The sequence below is a fragment of the Engraulis encrasicolus genome, chromosome 5 (assembly GCF_034702125.1).
Source record: "Engraulis encrasicolus isolate BLACKSEA-1 chromosome 5, IST_EnEncr_1.0, whole genome shotgun sequence".
In the NCBI taxonomy this organism is placed as follows: Eukaryota; Metazoa; Chordata; class Actinopteri; order Clupeiformes; family Engraulidae; genus Engraulis; species Engraulis encrasicolus.
In genome coordinates this window covers 41,667,385-41,681,337 of record NC_085861.1, presented here as the reverse complement: position 1 = coordinate 41,681,337, position 13,953 = coordinate 41,667,385, and the positions used below count along the sequence as shown (strand labels likewise).

Sequence of the window (13,953 nt, the reverse complement as noted above, 5' to 3'; positions counted from 1 at the left end):
GACATAACTCAAATTAGCACGTTGTAATTAGACAACCCCCTTAGCCCGTCTGTTCTCTTGCGCCATATAAATGACGTGCGCTCTCCCGGGGCGCACACGAAAGCGCACCACAGCACCTTGGGGATGCTGCGCATCAAAGTCTGCGGAGAAGACATTTCCTTTACTGCCATGCGTTGTTTCAACAGATAGTCGGATAAAGGATAGAACTAAGGCTTCCTGTTAAGTCCAGGGTCATCTTAGTTATTTGCATTTTAACGTAGTGTAACTTTGTACTCCTCTTCTGACGCGCGCTCTCAGGGCAAGATGAAAATTCTCCTGTCACTTTTGATCCTTTGCTGTTTGGTCAATATATTTTGCCAAGAGCTGTTCTCCAGCGAAGACGACCTGGCAACGGGCAATTACCTATTAGAGGTTTGTGATTTATTCTCATCCAACTATTACATATGTACATTAGTTAAGCTCTGTATTGGATTCCTGGTGTTTTATGTCATGGAACTGTCTTTTTAAGGACTACCCGTCACAGGAAGATGTGGAGAACCCTTTGCAGACATTACTGAGAATTGTGAGAAGAACCAGTCCTCAACAGTTCTTTGGGCTGATGGGCAAACGATCTGGTAGGCTAATGTTCAACTAGTTTTCTTCCAGTCACTGTCTTAACTTAGATTCACTAAAACAAACTCAATTTCCCCCCAATAGCAAAAGCACAAGTAACGCGCAAAAGTGAGTACTACGCTCATTCTTTTTTTATTAGCCAAACAATTTGTTCCAAAATAGTAGGGTCAGGAAGTGCGCATATCCAAAAGTAGCCAGGGGCGCTTGATAACAATAAGTATCATTTCTATGTGCTACACTATGTGTGAAATATGCAGAATGAGTTGAGTGCCGTTTTGTCTAATTCTAGGACACAAATTTCAGTCATTTGTTGGACTGATGGGCAAACGAAATCTGGGAGAGAAAAGTGGTAAGTTCATAGAAAAAAAACAAACAATTGCAATATTTCACCATTTTAGGTTGTTACACTGTTTACATTTTTAAAAGAAAACCATGATAACCAAGCAATGAACCATAGTAAAGAGTAAATGTTTGACTGCTTGGCATGTGATCCCCCTTTCTCTTACAGTATCAAGAACCCTTCCCCTGTAGAGACTGAGGAGATAAGGACAAAGAGCCGGTGAACACACAGATGAACAGCTAGCTGAGATGTTACAATACAGTGGCCATCACGGGCTGAGTTTGATCATTTGGCAAAATTGTACCAAATTCAACGTATGCCTATATTAATATAACAGTGCTGTTTGCAGTTGTCTCATTAAAAGGTGCACTGTGTAAGATTGTGTCCAGAGTATATTGCACCTATGCTGCTCATTGAAACTGTACTGTGTCTACTGCCAAATTTGATCTTTTCATGAATGTTTACTTAAAAATGAACTAATATTTACCATTATGACCAAATTACAGTACGTTTTTCAGCTAAAAATGTAAACTTCTGGAAATTCAAAATGGCAGACAATGGACAATATCCCCTTTTCATGTATGAATATATTTAATTACAATTTTCCCTCTGCAATCTACAGTTCAGTTCACAAACTTATGAAGTGATACCATGCTTGCCACAGGTTGGAACAATAAAACCTCAATGTTAACAAGCTTGTATTAAATTGAATGTATAGTAAAAGTGCTGTTTGCAGTTGTCAGATGTGTTCTCTCATTGACCTCTTCAATGTTCTCATGATGCTTCCTTGATGTTTCCACTTCAACACTGCCATCTACAGTTCAGTGATGGGAAAACAACAAAAATCTAGATCCTTAGCCTGTATCTTCACAAGTTTATTAAGTGACTGTACAATACAAATGAAAAATAAAATAAAAATACAGGAGTACATGACAAAAAGAAGGGAAAAAAAAACAAAAACGCTGTAGACGTGTACTTGGCGGTAGTATAACTTGTGTCAAAGTTACACACAAGCCTTGTAAATGCTTATGACAAATGTTCATTTTTTAACTCTTTTATAGCATCCCCTGCGTTATGAATTCATTTGAACCTGTCAATCCAATTCACAAGCCTCTCCAAGAAGCCTCCTTTTAACATACAAAAAATATTACTTAAGCTGGCTCGGTATATATATTTATATAAAAATAAACTAAATGAAATATAACAATGAATTACGATATAAATGGTGGTCCAATGCTAGTGGCTAGACACAGAAAAGCGTTTCTTTTTTTTAACGTCTGGAAATATTTTGGATAGTTTATAAAAACTGTGAGAGGAAGGCAGGTTCCGGACCTCCATCTCTTTAAGATGTAAGAGTGATTGGTGACAGATTCTTTTCTTTTTTTGGCAGCCTAATCTTACAGAATTCCATAAAATCAACATGGTCCCTTGGGACACAAAATCTATGGCAATATCACAGATTTTGCCAAAATTCCGTGTCAGGTTCATGGAAGTGTTTTCCGTGATGGATTCACGAAACTATTTTCCCACAGCACTATGTCAAGTCTACCATTAGAAAACTGACAAACTGCTGGAGGGAGCATAGAGCTGTGAGAATAGAGACAGCACTTCCGTGCACCGATCATGAATGAATGCAGTTCCGTGACCCCATCACGGAATTTTGACAAAGTCTGTTAAGATGCCACAGATTTTGTGTCACATTGGTCACACTGGTGATTTCACGGGATTCTGTGAGATCAAGTTTTTTGGCTATGCGTCATGGTATACCATTAGAGAATGAGGTTTTAAGCATAACATTACTCACAACACAACAACAACAAAAAAGTTAAGATGGCATTTTCCTCAAAGAAAAACAGACAGACACCAGGAAGGATGGGGTTTTGTCCTTCTCTTTTTCGTTTGATATCAGGTAAACAGATGACAGGGCGAGAAAGAGAAGTGATTGTGCAACAGTTAGAGATGTCTCGCGTTTTGAAGTGTTTGATGTTGGCTGTTACATGGATAAAAGAAGGGGTGGAGGGTAAAAACAGAGTGAAAAAAAGAAAAAAATAAACTTTTTTTCTGAGTACAGAATTGGGTATATATCATATATATAATATGGGGTTTGGCCTGCCTAAAGAGTGGCAGTAATGTAACGTAAAGTGACCCCCCCACACACAGGAGAGGATCCTTGTTCAGCCCTCCGTCACTCAATATGCAGCACAGTTCTTAAAGACCTCACCATTCTCTATGTACGCTTGTGCCTGTGTGTATGTGTGCATGTGTGTGTAATTGCTTGTGCCCGTGTATTTGTGTGTGTACATTGCTTGTGCCTATGCGTGTGTGTGTGTGTGTGTGTGTGTGTGTGTGTGTGTGTGTGTGTGTGTGTGTGTGTGTGTGTGTGTGTGTGTGTGTGTGTGTGTGTGTGAGAGAGAGAGAGTAAGAGTGCGTAAGTAAAGGTCTTTGCACGTGTGAGCGTGGGCACTAGGCCCCGGTCTGCTATTGGCCCAGGCCAGGCTGTGGGTTGGCACGTACAACACTTCAGCTCTGGTCTGGTCTGTGGCTTTAAAAGATCTTCCCTTTCTTCTTGTTTTTCTCCAGAGTTCTGTGTATGACCACGAGAGAGAGAGAGAGAGAGAGAGAGAGAGAGAGAGAGAGAGAGAGAGAGAGAGAGAGAGAGAGAGAGAGAGAGAGAGAGAGAGAGAAAAATATATTGAATAAACAGATGAAATATGACAGATACGATTTACAGATACTCACAGTCCAGAAAAAAACCCCATAGAGTCAATAAGGAATTGTACACAAATGCGGAGCATAAGAAACCCAATATGAATACAAATCCTTTAAAACAAACAAATACACAATAATGAAACATTAAAAAAGCAAAACAGCAAAAAAGCAGCTCTGCACCGCTGCTAAATCGTGGGGAAACCTTATTGATTATACACATAAATTGACACACGATTCGGGATTCGGGTGTGTGTGTGTACCTGGATGCGTCGAGTTTCTGCTGCTCCAGGAGGCGCTGCTGAGCCTCCCAGTTGGCGCGGTCCTCCTCAAACTGGCGCCGCTTCTCCTCCAGCTCCTTATGCTGAGCCTCCAGGTTCTTCTTCATCTGCTCATGACGTCGCTGCAGCTGCAGGGGGCGGAGTGAGCACACAGACAGCTTTAATTCAACCAACCAAACACCACTGCCCCTCGAGTGGATACTCATGAACGGCGTGACGTTTTCCATGTGCGTTACGCCCATTTATGGGGGAAAACAACCCATGCAAGTCAATTGGTGATGTTGTGGTTTAATAAACGAAAGATACGGACCTGTAGACTAGCGTTGTTCACGCGCAACATGCCGAAAACGTGTTGTGTTGCCGGCTGTTCAAATGATATAGCCAAACAGCCGTGGCTGAAGCATGGAATGTGTTCATTTAGGTTAGCCGATGTAGCATGTAAGTCAATGAGACATTCGGTTTGTTTTCACCCATATAGGGGCGTAACGCAAATTTAAGAGCAAAGTCCCCGGATGGCCGTTCATGAGTATTGCTACTGCATGCTCACAGTCATTACAGTCATAGGCTGTCATAGATAGATAGTCCTCCACATGCAGCAAACCCATAGACAACTATAGAACCAGAAAGGTAGTTGAATTTTCATAATATGATGAATTGAACTCTAACTCTGTATGAAATGTTCAATTTTCATGCATGCAATGTAACACGATTTAAGGCAGGTATGGGCAACTTTTATGATGAGGGCCATGTATTTTCATCACCACCATCGCAGGACCAAATGAGCATGACTGCAACTCGCAGAGTTTGAGGTGCAGTTAGTTGCTCACTAGACTGCCCATGTTGTTTGGAAGGAGTAGAACTGTAGTACAGGTGCTGGTCAACGAATTAGAATAATTTGAAATAGTGCAATCATTAAATTATTTTATTATATGGTGTGACGTCATCGGTCGAATGCTCCATTCATTTCAATGGGGCTCCCCAACGTTCGCACGTCTGTTATTTTTCGATAACGGACGGGTTGGTCTATAACAGACCGCTGTCAACGGGAACAAGACTTTTCACTGCTAAAGCGACTTTTCAACAAGACTCTAATCAGCTGCTGTGATAGACAACACCTGTTGTCCTGGCTACCTAGCTGTTGCCTAGCGGTGTTCCACAACGGCACTGGTTTGTTTTGCGCAGCAACAATCTTTTGACATGAAAAATTATAATAAACTTAACATTAAATAAAGAAATGTCCCCGCCATGTGTGAATCATTTAAGTATATCCATATAATAAGCGGGTTAACGTTCGGCGAGTCGGTCGCTTTGTGGAATAGCAGCCCTTCAGAGAGAACAAGACCCTTCCGCTCCGCGTCGGGGTCTAAAGATTCTCTCTGTCGTGCTGCTATTCCACAGTAGCGACCTTCTCGCCGAACGTTAACACTTACTGAATGCTTTTTTTGTGCAGAAAGCAAATCAGGTGTTCACCGCACCTGTCCTACTCGTTAGACTAATCACAGAACTCGTTACCTGTAAAAAAAAATTGCTCAGCTGAGCTTTCCAAAAGGCCCATTTAGGCCATTTAACTGTGACACTGTTGTTTTATTGAATTAGAATAATGGAGAAACCGTTTAATTGAATTAGAATCATTTTTATTATAATTAGAATCAACACTTTCTCAGTATTTTGTGGCTGCCCCCTTGGCTTGTATGACTGCCTGAAGTGTCTGCAGCATCGATTTGACCAGCTTGTCGCAAGTTTCCGCACTCACAGCTTCCCAGGCAGTGGCGATGTTCTGCTTCAGTTGGTCCAGCGTAGTAGGCTTTCTGTCGCAAATTTTCCGCTTGACGATGGATGGCCCAAAGGTTTTCAATGACATTGAGGTCAGGCGAGTTAGCCGGCCATGCCAAAACTTCAAGCTGTTTTTTAGTGAACCAATCTTTGGTCGACTTTGCCGCATGAGCCGGTGCAAGACCCTGCTGAAATATGAAGTCTTCTTCGCCGATCTGCTCCTCAACAGTCGGAATCAGGATCTTTTCACGCACTCGTAGTGCCGCTTTCTGCAGTGCGATTGCAGCAGGTGTAGTATTGCCTATTATGAGGCGATATGGTATCGCTAAAAGATACACTATGAGCAAATGACACCGCAAAATCTTCTACATAGACGAGTATGAGTGCGTGAAAAGATCCGTCAAGTTTCCCCAGAGCGTTATGGTCTGAGGATGCATGTCCGCTCGAGGTGTAGGGACACTCTGCTTCCTCAAGAAGACTGTCAATGCTGCCGTATATCAAGACGTTCTGGAAACGTTCCTGATTCCGACTGTTGAGGAACAGTTCGGCGAAGAAGACTTCATATTTCAACAGGATCTTGCACCGGCTCATGCGGCAAAGTCGACCAAAGGTTGGTTCACTAAAAAAACAGCTTGAAGTTTTGGCATGGCCGGCCAACTCGCCTGACCTCAATGTCATTGAAAACCTTTGGGCCATCGTCAAGCGGAAAATTTGCGACAGAAAGCCTACTACCCTGGACCAACTGAAGCAGAACATCGCCACTGCCTGGGAAGCTGTGAGTGCGGAAACTTGCGACAAGCTGGTCAAATCGATGCCGCGGAGACTTCAGGCAGTCATACAAGACAAGGGGCCAGCCACAAAATACTGAGAAAGTGATTATTCTAATTATAATAAAAATGATTCTAATTCAATGAAACGGTTTCTCCATTATTCTAATTCAATAAAACAACAGTGTCACAGTTAAATGGCCTAAATGGGCCTTTTGGAAAGCTCAGCTGAGCAAATTTTTTACAGGTAACGAGTTTTGTGATTAGTCTAACGAGTAGGACAGGTGCGGTGAACACCTGATTTGCTTTCTGCACAAAAAATGCATTCAAAGAATTTAATGATTGCACTATTTCAAATTATTCTAATTCGTTGACCAGCACCTGTACTCTATTGGCCAACACTATAATTACAACAGATTAAAAAATCTGGTCATTACGGTACGTTTTATCCATGGCCCACAGTGAGTAAAAAGGCGGTCCACACGTGGCCCCCAGGCCTTCAGAGACCACAGTAACAGGTGAACCCTGGATGGTGATTGTTCCACCCAGAGAGGAGCAGAAGGGAAGGCAAGGGGCCGGGGCGGGGCGGGAGGAGCAGCGTACCTCGGCCTCGGAGTCTTTGAGCTTCTGCACCTTCTCCTTGACCTTCATCTCAAACACCTGCTCCATCTCCATCTCCATCTTCTTCATCTTGGCCACGTGCTCCCGGCGCTCCTCCTCCATCTGGGCCAGGGGGCTCCTGCAGAAGGTCCACACATTACACACACACACACACAGAAAACACACACACACACACACCACAAGTGAGTTCCAATTCACAGCTCTTTATGTTGACACATTCGTAACTGTGCTCTGACACCCACCACCCTTAAAACACACACACCGAGTCTGTATCAATATTCCTCCCCTGTCGTTTCCTCAGGCTTTAGGCCTCATTGAGAAGGTCTCAACACACAAACTGGTGAGAGGATGAGAGCAAAGGGCCGATATTGATACAGACCCACATTCAAACTCTTTTGCAAGACAAGAATGTTCTCACACACAGCCCATGTGAGTGCAGGCAGGGTAAGGAAAGATTGGGGCAAATTACGCAACAGTACAAAAGAAATGGTCAATTAATGGAGGATATTTCTACTAGAATAGCAGGAGATGGCAACATGGAGAACTGCAAATACACCAATGTACTGGTATCCTGTACAAAATGAAAATCTTAACTCGCAGAAAAATTAAAAGCGACTAGAATATGCATACCGGTAGCTCAAAATCATTTCCCCATCTCATATACTTGAGTACATGTAAAGTCCATGTTTACCCATATTCACTGCTCAATTTAACACAAGTTTGACAAGCACAAAACTGTTGGCAATATTCCTTCTGGTGGTAAGGCAAAGGGCAGGAAAGCAAGAACTGTGGGATAAAGGGTACGACCATTCACCATTTTCTTTGTTTTAGGGAGCAAGGAAAAATATCCCAATCCTGGGGAGAAGCAAACTACTTTCTGGAGAGGAGGAGGAGGAGGAGGAGAATAAGGGCAGCTTAGAAGATGAAAAGTTTGGAAAAACTGAAATGACCACTTACATGCCTTCAACTGTGTCAAGTCTAAAAAACAGAAACACACAAAACTTAACATGCTGAAATCAAAACCATGCGCTAAGAAGCAGAGTGAATGACTATGAGAGGGCATTGCAAAGAGAGTGGAGACCAATGCATTTAAACAAATAAACATCTGCAAGATGGAGTATTACCAAGTTTCCTGAACAGTCGCCCCATTCAGGGAAATTATCTCAACTCTCTTTGCAAAGCCCACGCACAATAAATAAATGAGTGCATAAATCATGAGACAGCAATTTAGAATAAAAGTTAAAATAAAACAGTGGTGATCAACAATATTTTGCAGTGGGCAAATGAGTGTCCTAATAATCGCAAGTGGTGTGTACTGATGATCAGCTTAGTACTACAAGGTGCTACCAACGCAGCTCTGTGTTAAAAATGAATGTGTGGTGAAAGAGTGTGAGCTTCTGCAGTGTGTAAAGGAAAAAATGTGCAGAGTTTTAAAGTGTGTGAAATACGTGGCCACAGAACAGGAACAGAGATGGCGGGTGACTGCTTGTGAGACTACGAATGGTGATCGCACCTGAGACTAGTTAAGCAATGGCACAAGTGATGAGCGTGACTAATGAAAAAATAGTACACTATACATAAATAAAATAAATGAACATAAATAAACAGCAATATGGGGAACACCATCTCATCTTAGTAGGTCTTGTTCTTCTTAATCTACAAGGGAAAGCCAAACGAGACGACAGACTCACTTGGTGAGCTGGCCTTTGCTCTTGTTGTTGTCCACGCCGTTGTAGGTGACGGCGGCCAGTTTCCTACTTCTGTAGTTCTCGTAGTGGACGTTGTTTGTCACGTCCTTCAGGTCCTGCATGTGGGTTCTGGAACACACCAGACAGACAGACAGATGAACTTGAGCACGTTTCCTGTGTGTGTGCGGTGACGGTGAGAGTTCACACTGAACATTGACTACTCATTGAGTGATGATGTTCCATAGAACAGAAAAACACAGACACAGGGTTTCCTGTGTGTGCAGTCAGGGCTGGAGGATCACAGGTTGACGTTCTACAGCCAGGCTACCGGTTTGCGGTGTCAAGAAGCCAAACGGACAAAAAAATAGAGAAACCCTTACCTAGATTCTCCATCACGTGCATATACAAAAATGGACACAAAAACTAAGTAGTCATACAGGCAAAACTTGAGTTGCTACCTTGGTAATTGTCCATAAAACATGAATGCATTCCAGCAGTACATGACAAGGACAGGCTATGTCATCTGGACGAGTCCAGAGATATTCAATTCAGTTCAATATATTAATTCGATATGGGCATAGAAGAAAAAAAAAAAAATCAAATTCACCACATCAGCTCAGGTAAAATGACACAATAACTGAGGTAAAGAAATGGCCAATAGTGGAAAGGATGGCTGGAGATAGTTGATACGGGTTGCCAATGGAACACCTCCATCCAAAACACTACTGCCAACCCAATCAACAAACAGCAGCAGCTGGTTTCAAATTTCATATCGAGGTAAGTTTGTGATGTCCTATAAACCCTGTCTCACCTGATGAAACCCTTTAAACCCGCATATCTGTTACAAAGGCCTTCCTAAATCTCTTACAAAGAGCTGGATTTACCTTAATCCCCTTGCCACCAACAGAAAGACTGCATGTCTTTTTTTCATTCCTTCTTAGAAGTCAGTTTACTGGTTTTACAAGAAGGGTGAAACATGACCACATTTCCTACTCATGCTGGTAGTCCTGGTGGTGATGGATAACACATCTTGTATACAGTATATACACACACGATACAGATACAAGTCAGATGCCAGACAGAGATACCAGGCCAACAAGAGACTTGTAAGAAGCTTAGTTTAGCTGCCCATGCCAATGACTTTACCAACTGTGACCTAGTCATTCATTCACACAGACACACACACACAAACACTTGCAGACACACACATAGCCTCACAGACACACACGCACGCACGCACGCACACACACACTGAACTACTTAACTCCAGTGCTTACCTGATGAGCATGTTCCTGAGGATTGTGAAATCACAGTGCTCCCCATTCTCAACTTTGGGGCAGAAAGAGAAAAGAACATAAGACTGTATTTTCCATAGATTCTGCACAGGGACAGTATAGCTCTACAAAGGAACATGGAACATCAAAACATACCGCTTTGAAGATGACTGGAGTTTTTGAAAATGTTATATATTACAAATGCATTTATAAATACATTATTACAATATCAAAAGTTAATACTTGTTTATTTTAGTGCTGCCAGTGCCGGTATTAAGCAGCTGCCCTTACACACACTCTGACGTATGAAGTATGGATAAGCTAAGCGCAGAAGGGACTTAGCAAAACATGCAGAGAACTCCTGGAATTCAAATCAAGATCATCAGAAACCCACATTCCTGAGTGGTAGACTGCACTGCACTGCACTGCACTGCGCGTTATGATGTGATGTGAATGGAGGGTAAAGGTTAAGCTTGGCTGACAAATCACTCACTGCAAGATGGACCTGACTGGCAAAACCACACCCATGACAGCAGACTGAGGCCATGTCCGCATTAAGCCGGATAAATGTAAATACTCGTATCCGTAGTTAAAACAATCTGCGTCCACTCCACACCTTTGCTTTAATATCGTTTTCAGATTGTTCTATCATTAAGGACGCGGGCGTTTCCAGATATCTGCACTTCAGTTGCCGTTTTCAAAAAGCTTTGTTTTCCGAGTCCGAATGTGTGGTGTTGGTGTGGACGGGAGGTGTAAACGAACAGATTATAATGGGATTTCCTACTGTATGTATCTGCATTAATGTGGAGGGGGTCTGAGACTCGGCATATAGACTGGATATTAATGAAGACTCGGCCTTACCCTCTGCCACGCCCCACGGGTATTGCCTTCCCCGCACGCGTTTGCCGTTCACCTCGATGATGGTGTTGCTGCCCACCACAGCCAGGGGCAGGCGGTCCTGGAAGGAGGGCGAGAGGGGAGGGAAGGTGGCGTATTAGTTTTTCTTTCATTAAAAAATAAATAAATAAAAATGCACATCGTGTACACTCTTATTTTACTTTTTGACAAATAAAAGATCCAGTCAAACAAGCGAGCCAAAAAGAAAACATTTTCCTTGTTCAACACATTAGGAAGGCATAAATACTGTAAGGCATCAATACTGTAAAGCAGCAGCTGCTGATCAAAAGCTGAACTTCAAAAGGAAGGCTAAAAAACAGGCTAGCCATTACTGTTACTATCAAACAACAATGTGAAAGGGTCTTTTCTCTCCCACCAATGTATTGTAGCGCTACCCATTTTCAACTCTGGGCTGGCCGTGAAAGGGACAGATTGTCAAGGCTCGCCTCCATTACCATTTTAACCAATGCGAGTTAGACAATGGACTCTTTTGGACTCTCACTAGACACAATGACTGTTTATACAGCCTTTGCACAGGCAGCCACGGCGGAAGTCCTGGCCCAACCTCACTCAACTCAACATGGCCAAGAGAGAGAATCTCAACAGCTAGGCCAACTGAACATCACCATCGAAAAGTTAGGCTGCACACATCCACATCAACAGGTGCCAGACAATGGCAGTGTGAGAGGGTGGTCTGCACACTGGGTATGAGCTCCAAAAAACTAACAAACGGCAACGTTTCAATGAATAGCGACGAGTGGCAAGCGTTCCAGTTTGTTAAATAATTAAGGATTTTTGGAGTTTATACCCAGTGTACAGACCACTTTCACTACAAATCACCACCACCACAAAGTGCCTAAGCTACAAAAAAAACCCTAGACAAGCGAGAGAAAAGCATATTTGAACCCTTCATGCTCAGGAATTTGGTTTACTTAACACATTTCACCTCTGAAAGCTGAGGTTAAGATAGGACTGGAATTCCAGGCATTAGCTGGACATAAAAACACATTTGACAGTATGTGTGCCCTTGAATGGACGGAGGTACACAGAAGAAACTTAAGATACCAATCAAATTGTTTTCTCTCTGCTTGAATTCAACAGCTTTACTATGCAACAATGTGGCGGCCAAACAGTTTGACCTTTCAGGCCCATAGAAGCTTCCACATATTTTTCTGCAACGGGTCATTCTATATCCAAAGACGATCACTGAGAGCTAAGAGACACATTGTGTTGCTTAACAACAATAAACAAGACGCTGACAACAGCCAAGAAGTGCTTTTTAGGAACTTTTTTAAAAACACTGGTGATGCAGCTCATATGGGGGTGGAAAAAACCTTCCAGTGTGAATGCTCCCCCATCTGTCCATGTACGGTACGTGAAAGTACATTAAATAACACTTGGCTGTTTCTTCTTGAAACTTGCAGGTTTTTCTTTTTGACAGGGTATTGGTTACAGTCCCTGGAGCATCGTGGGGTTGACTGCCTTGCTTGAGACCACTTCAGACAAAGATGAAGGTCTAAAGATAACACAATCTTCACATTGGTCATGGTGGGATTGAAACTTGCAACCCTCTGATCCAAAGCCTACTTCCACAAACATTAGGCCACGGGCCCTGCGAAACACTCACCTTGATCTTCTTCACCAGTCTGTTCTCCTCCTCGTCATCTGTCTCTGGAAATTCGTAGATCTTGATTTTGTGCTCCTTGATTTCTTGCATGATCTGTGGAGCAGTAGAGGACACTCATAAATAAATAAAAATTTCCTCATGCTTTGAACCCTCATGCTTATATCATGATTCGACATATTTTTCAATTACTTCATGTGACAAGCACAAATTTCGCAGGGAGTCATCTCTGGCGCTAATGCTGTGTAAATTTCCCCAAGTTAAAATGTGGACACCTGCGTCTCCAGATATATACGCATGTACAATATTTTTTCTCCTGTTTAATTAGGTGGGTGCGGCTTCTAGTCCAGACATTACGGTAGTTCTCCAACACGAGCCATCATCTTGGAGGAATGATCACTGCAGTTTCCTAGCTGCCATTGTTTACAAACAGCAGAGTTGATGGGGATTGTAAAGGCCACTGCGTTCCTATCGCCTGCTCAGTACAACACCGCAGGGAAAATGAAGCCTGTGTGATTAAATGTGTCAAAACCGGAGTATCATGTACCCAAGGGGATTTTATAAAGACTCAACGAAAAGAAACTAATCGGATTTGACTGCAACACAGTTTGTTGACCACTTAGTGAAGCACTATTTGCCACTGGCCTTATCTGGACTCTTATTTGCACTTTTTAAAAAAAAACAAATGATGACTTGATTCTGGTCTCTGCAATGTCAAATTGTGGCGCAGGGGACAGCAGTGTGGAGTGGAGAGAGATTAAAAATAGGCTCAACTCAACCACCACCAATAATCGCACATCTCCTTTTAGTCCCAGATTCCCCTTTTTGGTTACGCTACCCAAATCACTCCCTGCTGGGTTCAAGTGAGGGCATCTTCCTCCAGAGGACACCTGCTGATGACAAGCTGCTAATCTATGGGCACCAGTGACAGATGATACTCCTCCAGAATTCCCTCAGGCTACTGCATGCAAAGACCTGCTCGTCGAGTAAAAGCCAAACCTTCTGTTCAGTCCCATCATGACATCCACACTTTTTAATTTGACTAGAAGCCCCACAGGCTCTGATACCACAACAACATTAACGATCTCAGGGAAGCTAGCTCTAGCAGAGCAGAAAACCTCTTCAGGCAAGGACACAAAAGTAAATTAATAAAGAAATAATAATAATACATGTTTCAAGTAGAGAAGGCCCAGTTGCTGTTGGACTAGATAAACTGTCAAGCATAGCAGATGATCATGAAATAATCATGATTATGGAACATGCAAAGTGCATTTTTTCTACTTAGTCATTGTACCATTTATTAAATGGCAGTTCACAAAATATGTCCATCCTACGACTGTTTCCTCTGACAGCCTGCAAACAAATGGCTA

The 13,953-nt window shown here is 42.6% G+C and overlaps 1 protein-coding gene and 1 long non-coding RNA gene across 2 annotated transcripts in view; one reads left to right on the top strand and one right to left on the bottom strand.

Annotated features, from left to right (window-relative positions):
* Positions 1-30: 30 nt before the first annotated feature.
* On the top strand, positions 31-1,640 carry LOC134449467 (uncharacterized). The gene is made up of 5 exons (XR_010034967.1): positions 31-411; positions 509-614; positions 697-720; positions 902-961; positions 1,121-1,640. It is a non-coding gene; the product is annotated as an uncharacterized LOC134449467 (long non-coding RNA).
* Positions 1,641-1,806: 166 nt separating this feature from the next.
* Positions 1,807-13,953, bottom strand: part of LOC134449795 (septin-7) — a 23,774-nt gene continuing 11,627 nt past the window's right edge. Inside the window, exons 8-15 of the mRNA XM_063199903.1 lie at positions 12,587-12,679; positions 10,924-11,020; positions 10,066-10,117; positions 8,792-8,917; positions 8,058-8,078; positions 7,083-7,218; positions 3,922-4,067; positions 1,807-3,536 (exon numbers count right to left, since the gene is read on the bottom strand). Of these exons, the coding sequence (XP_063055973.1) occupies positions 3,497-3,536; positions 3,922-4,067; positions 7,083-7,218; positions 8,058-8,078; positions 8,792-8,917; positions 10,066-10,117; positions 10,924-11,020; positions 12,587-12,679 (711 nt within the window). The 3' untranslated portion in view covers positions 1,807-3,496. The remainder of the gene's footprint in view (positions 3,537-3,921; positions 4,068-7,082; positions 7,219-8,057; positions 8,079-8,791; positions 8,918-10,065; positions 10,118-10,923; positions 11,021-12,586; positions 12,680-13,953) is intronic.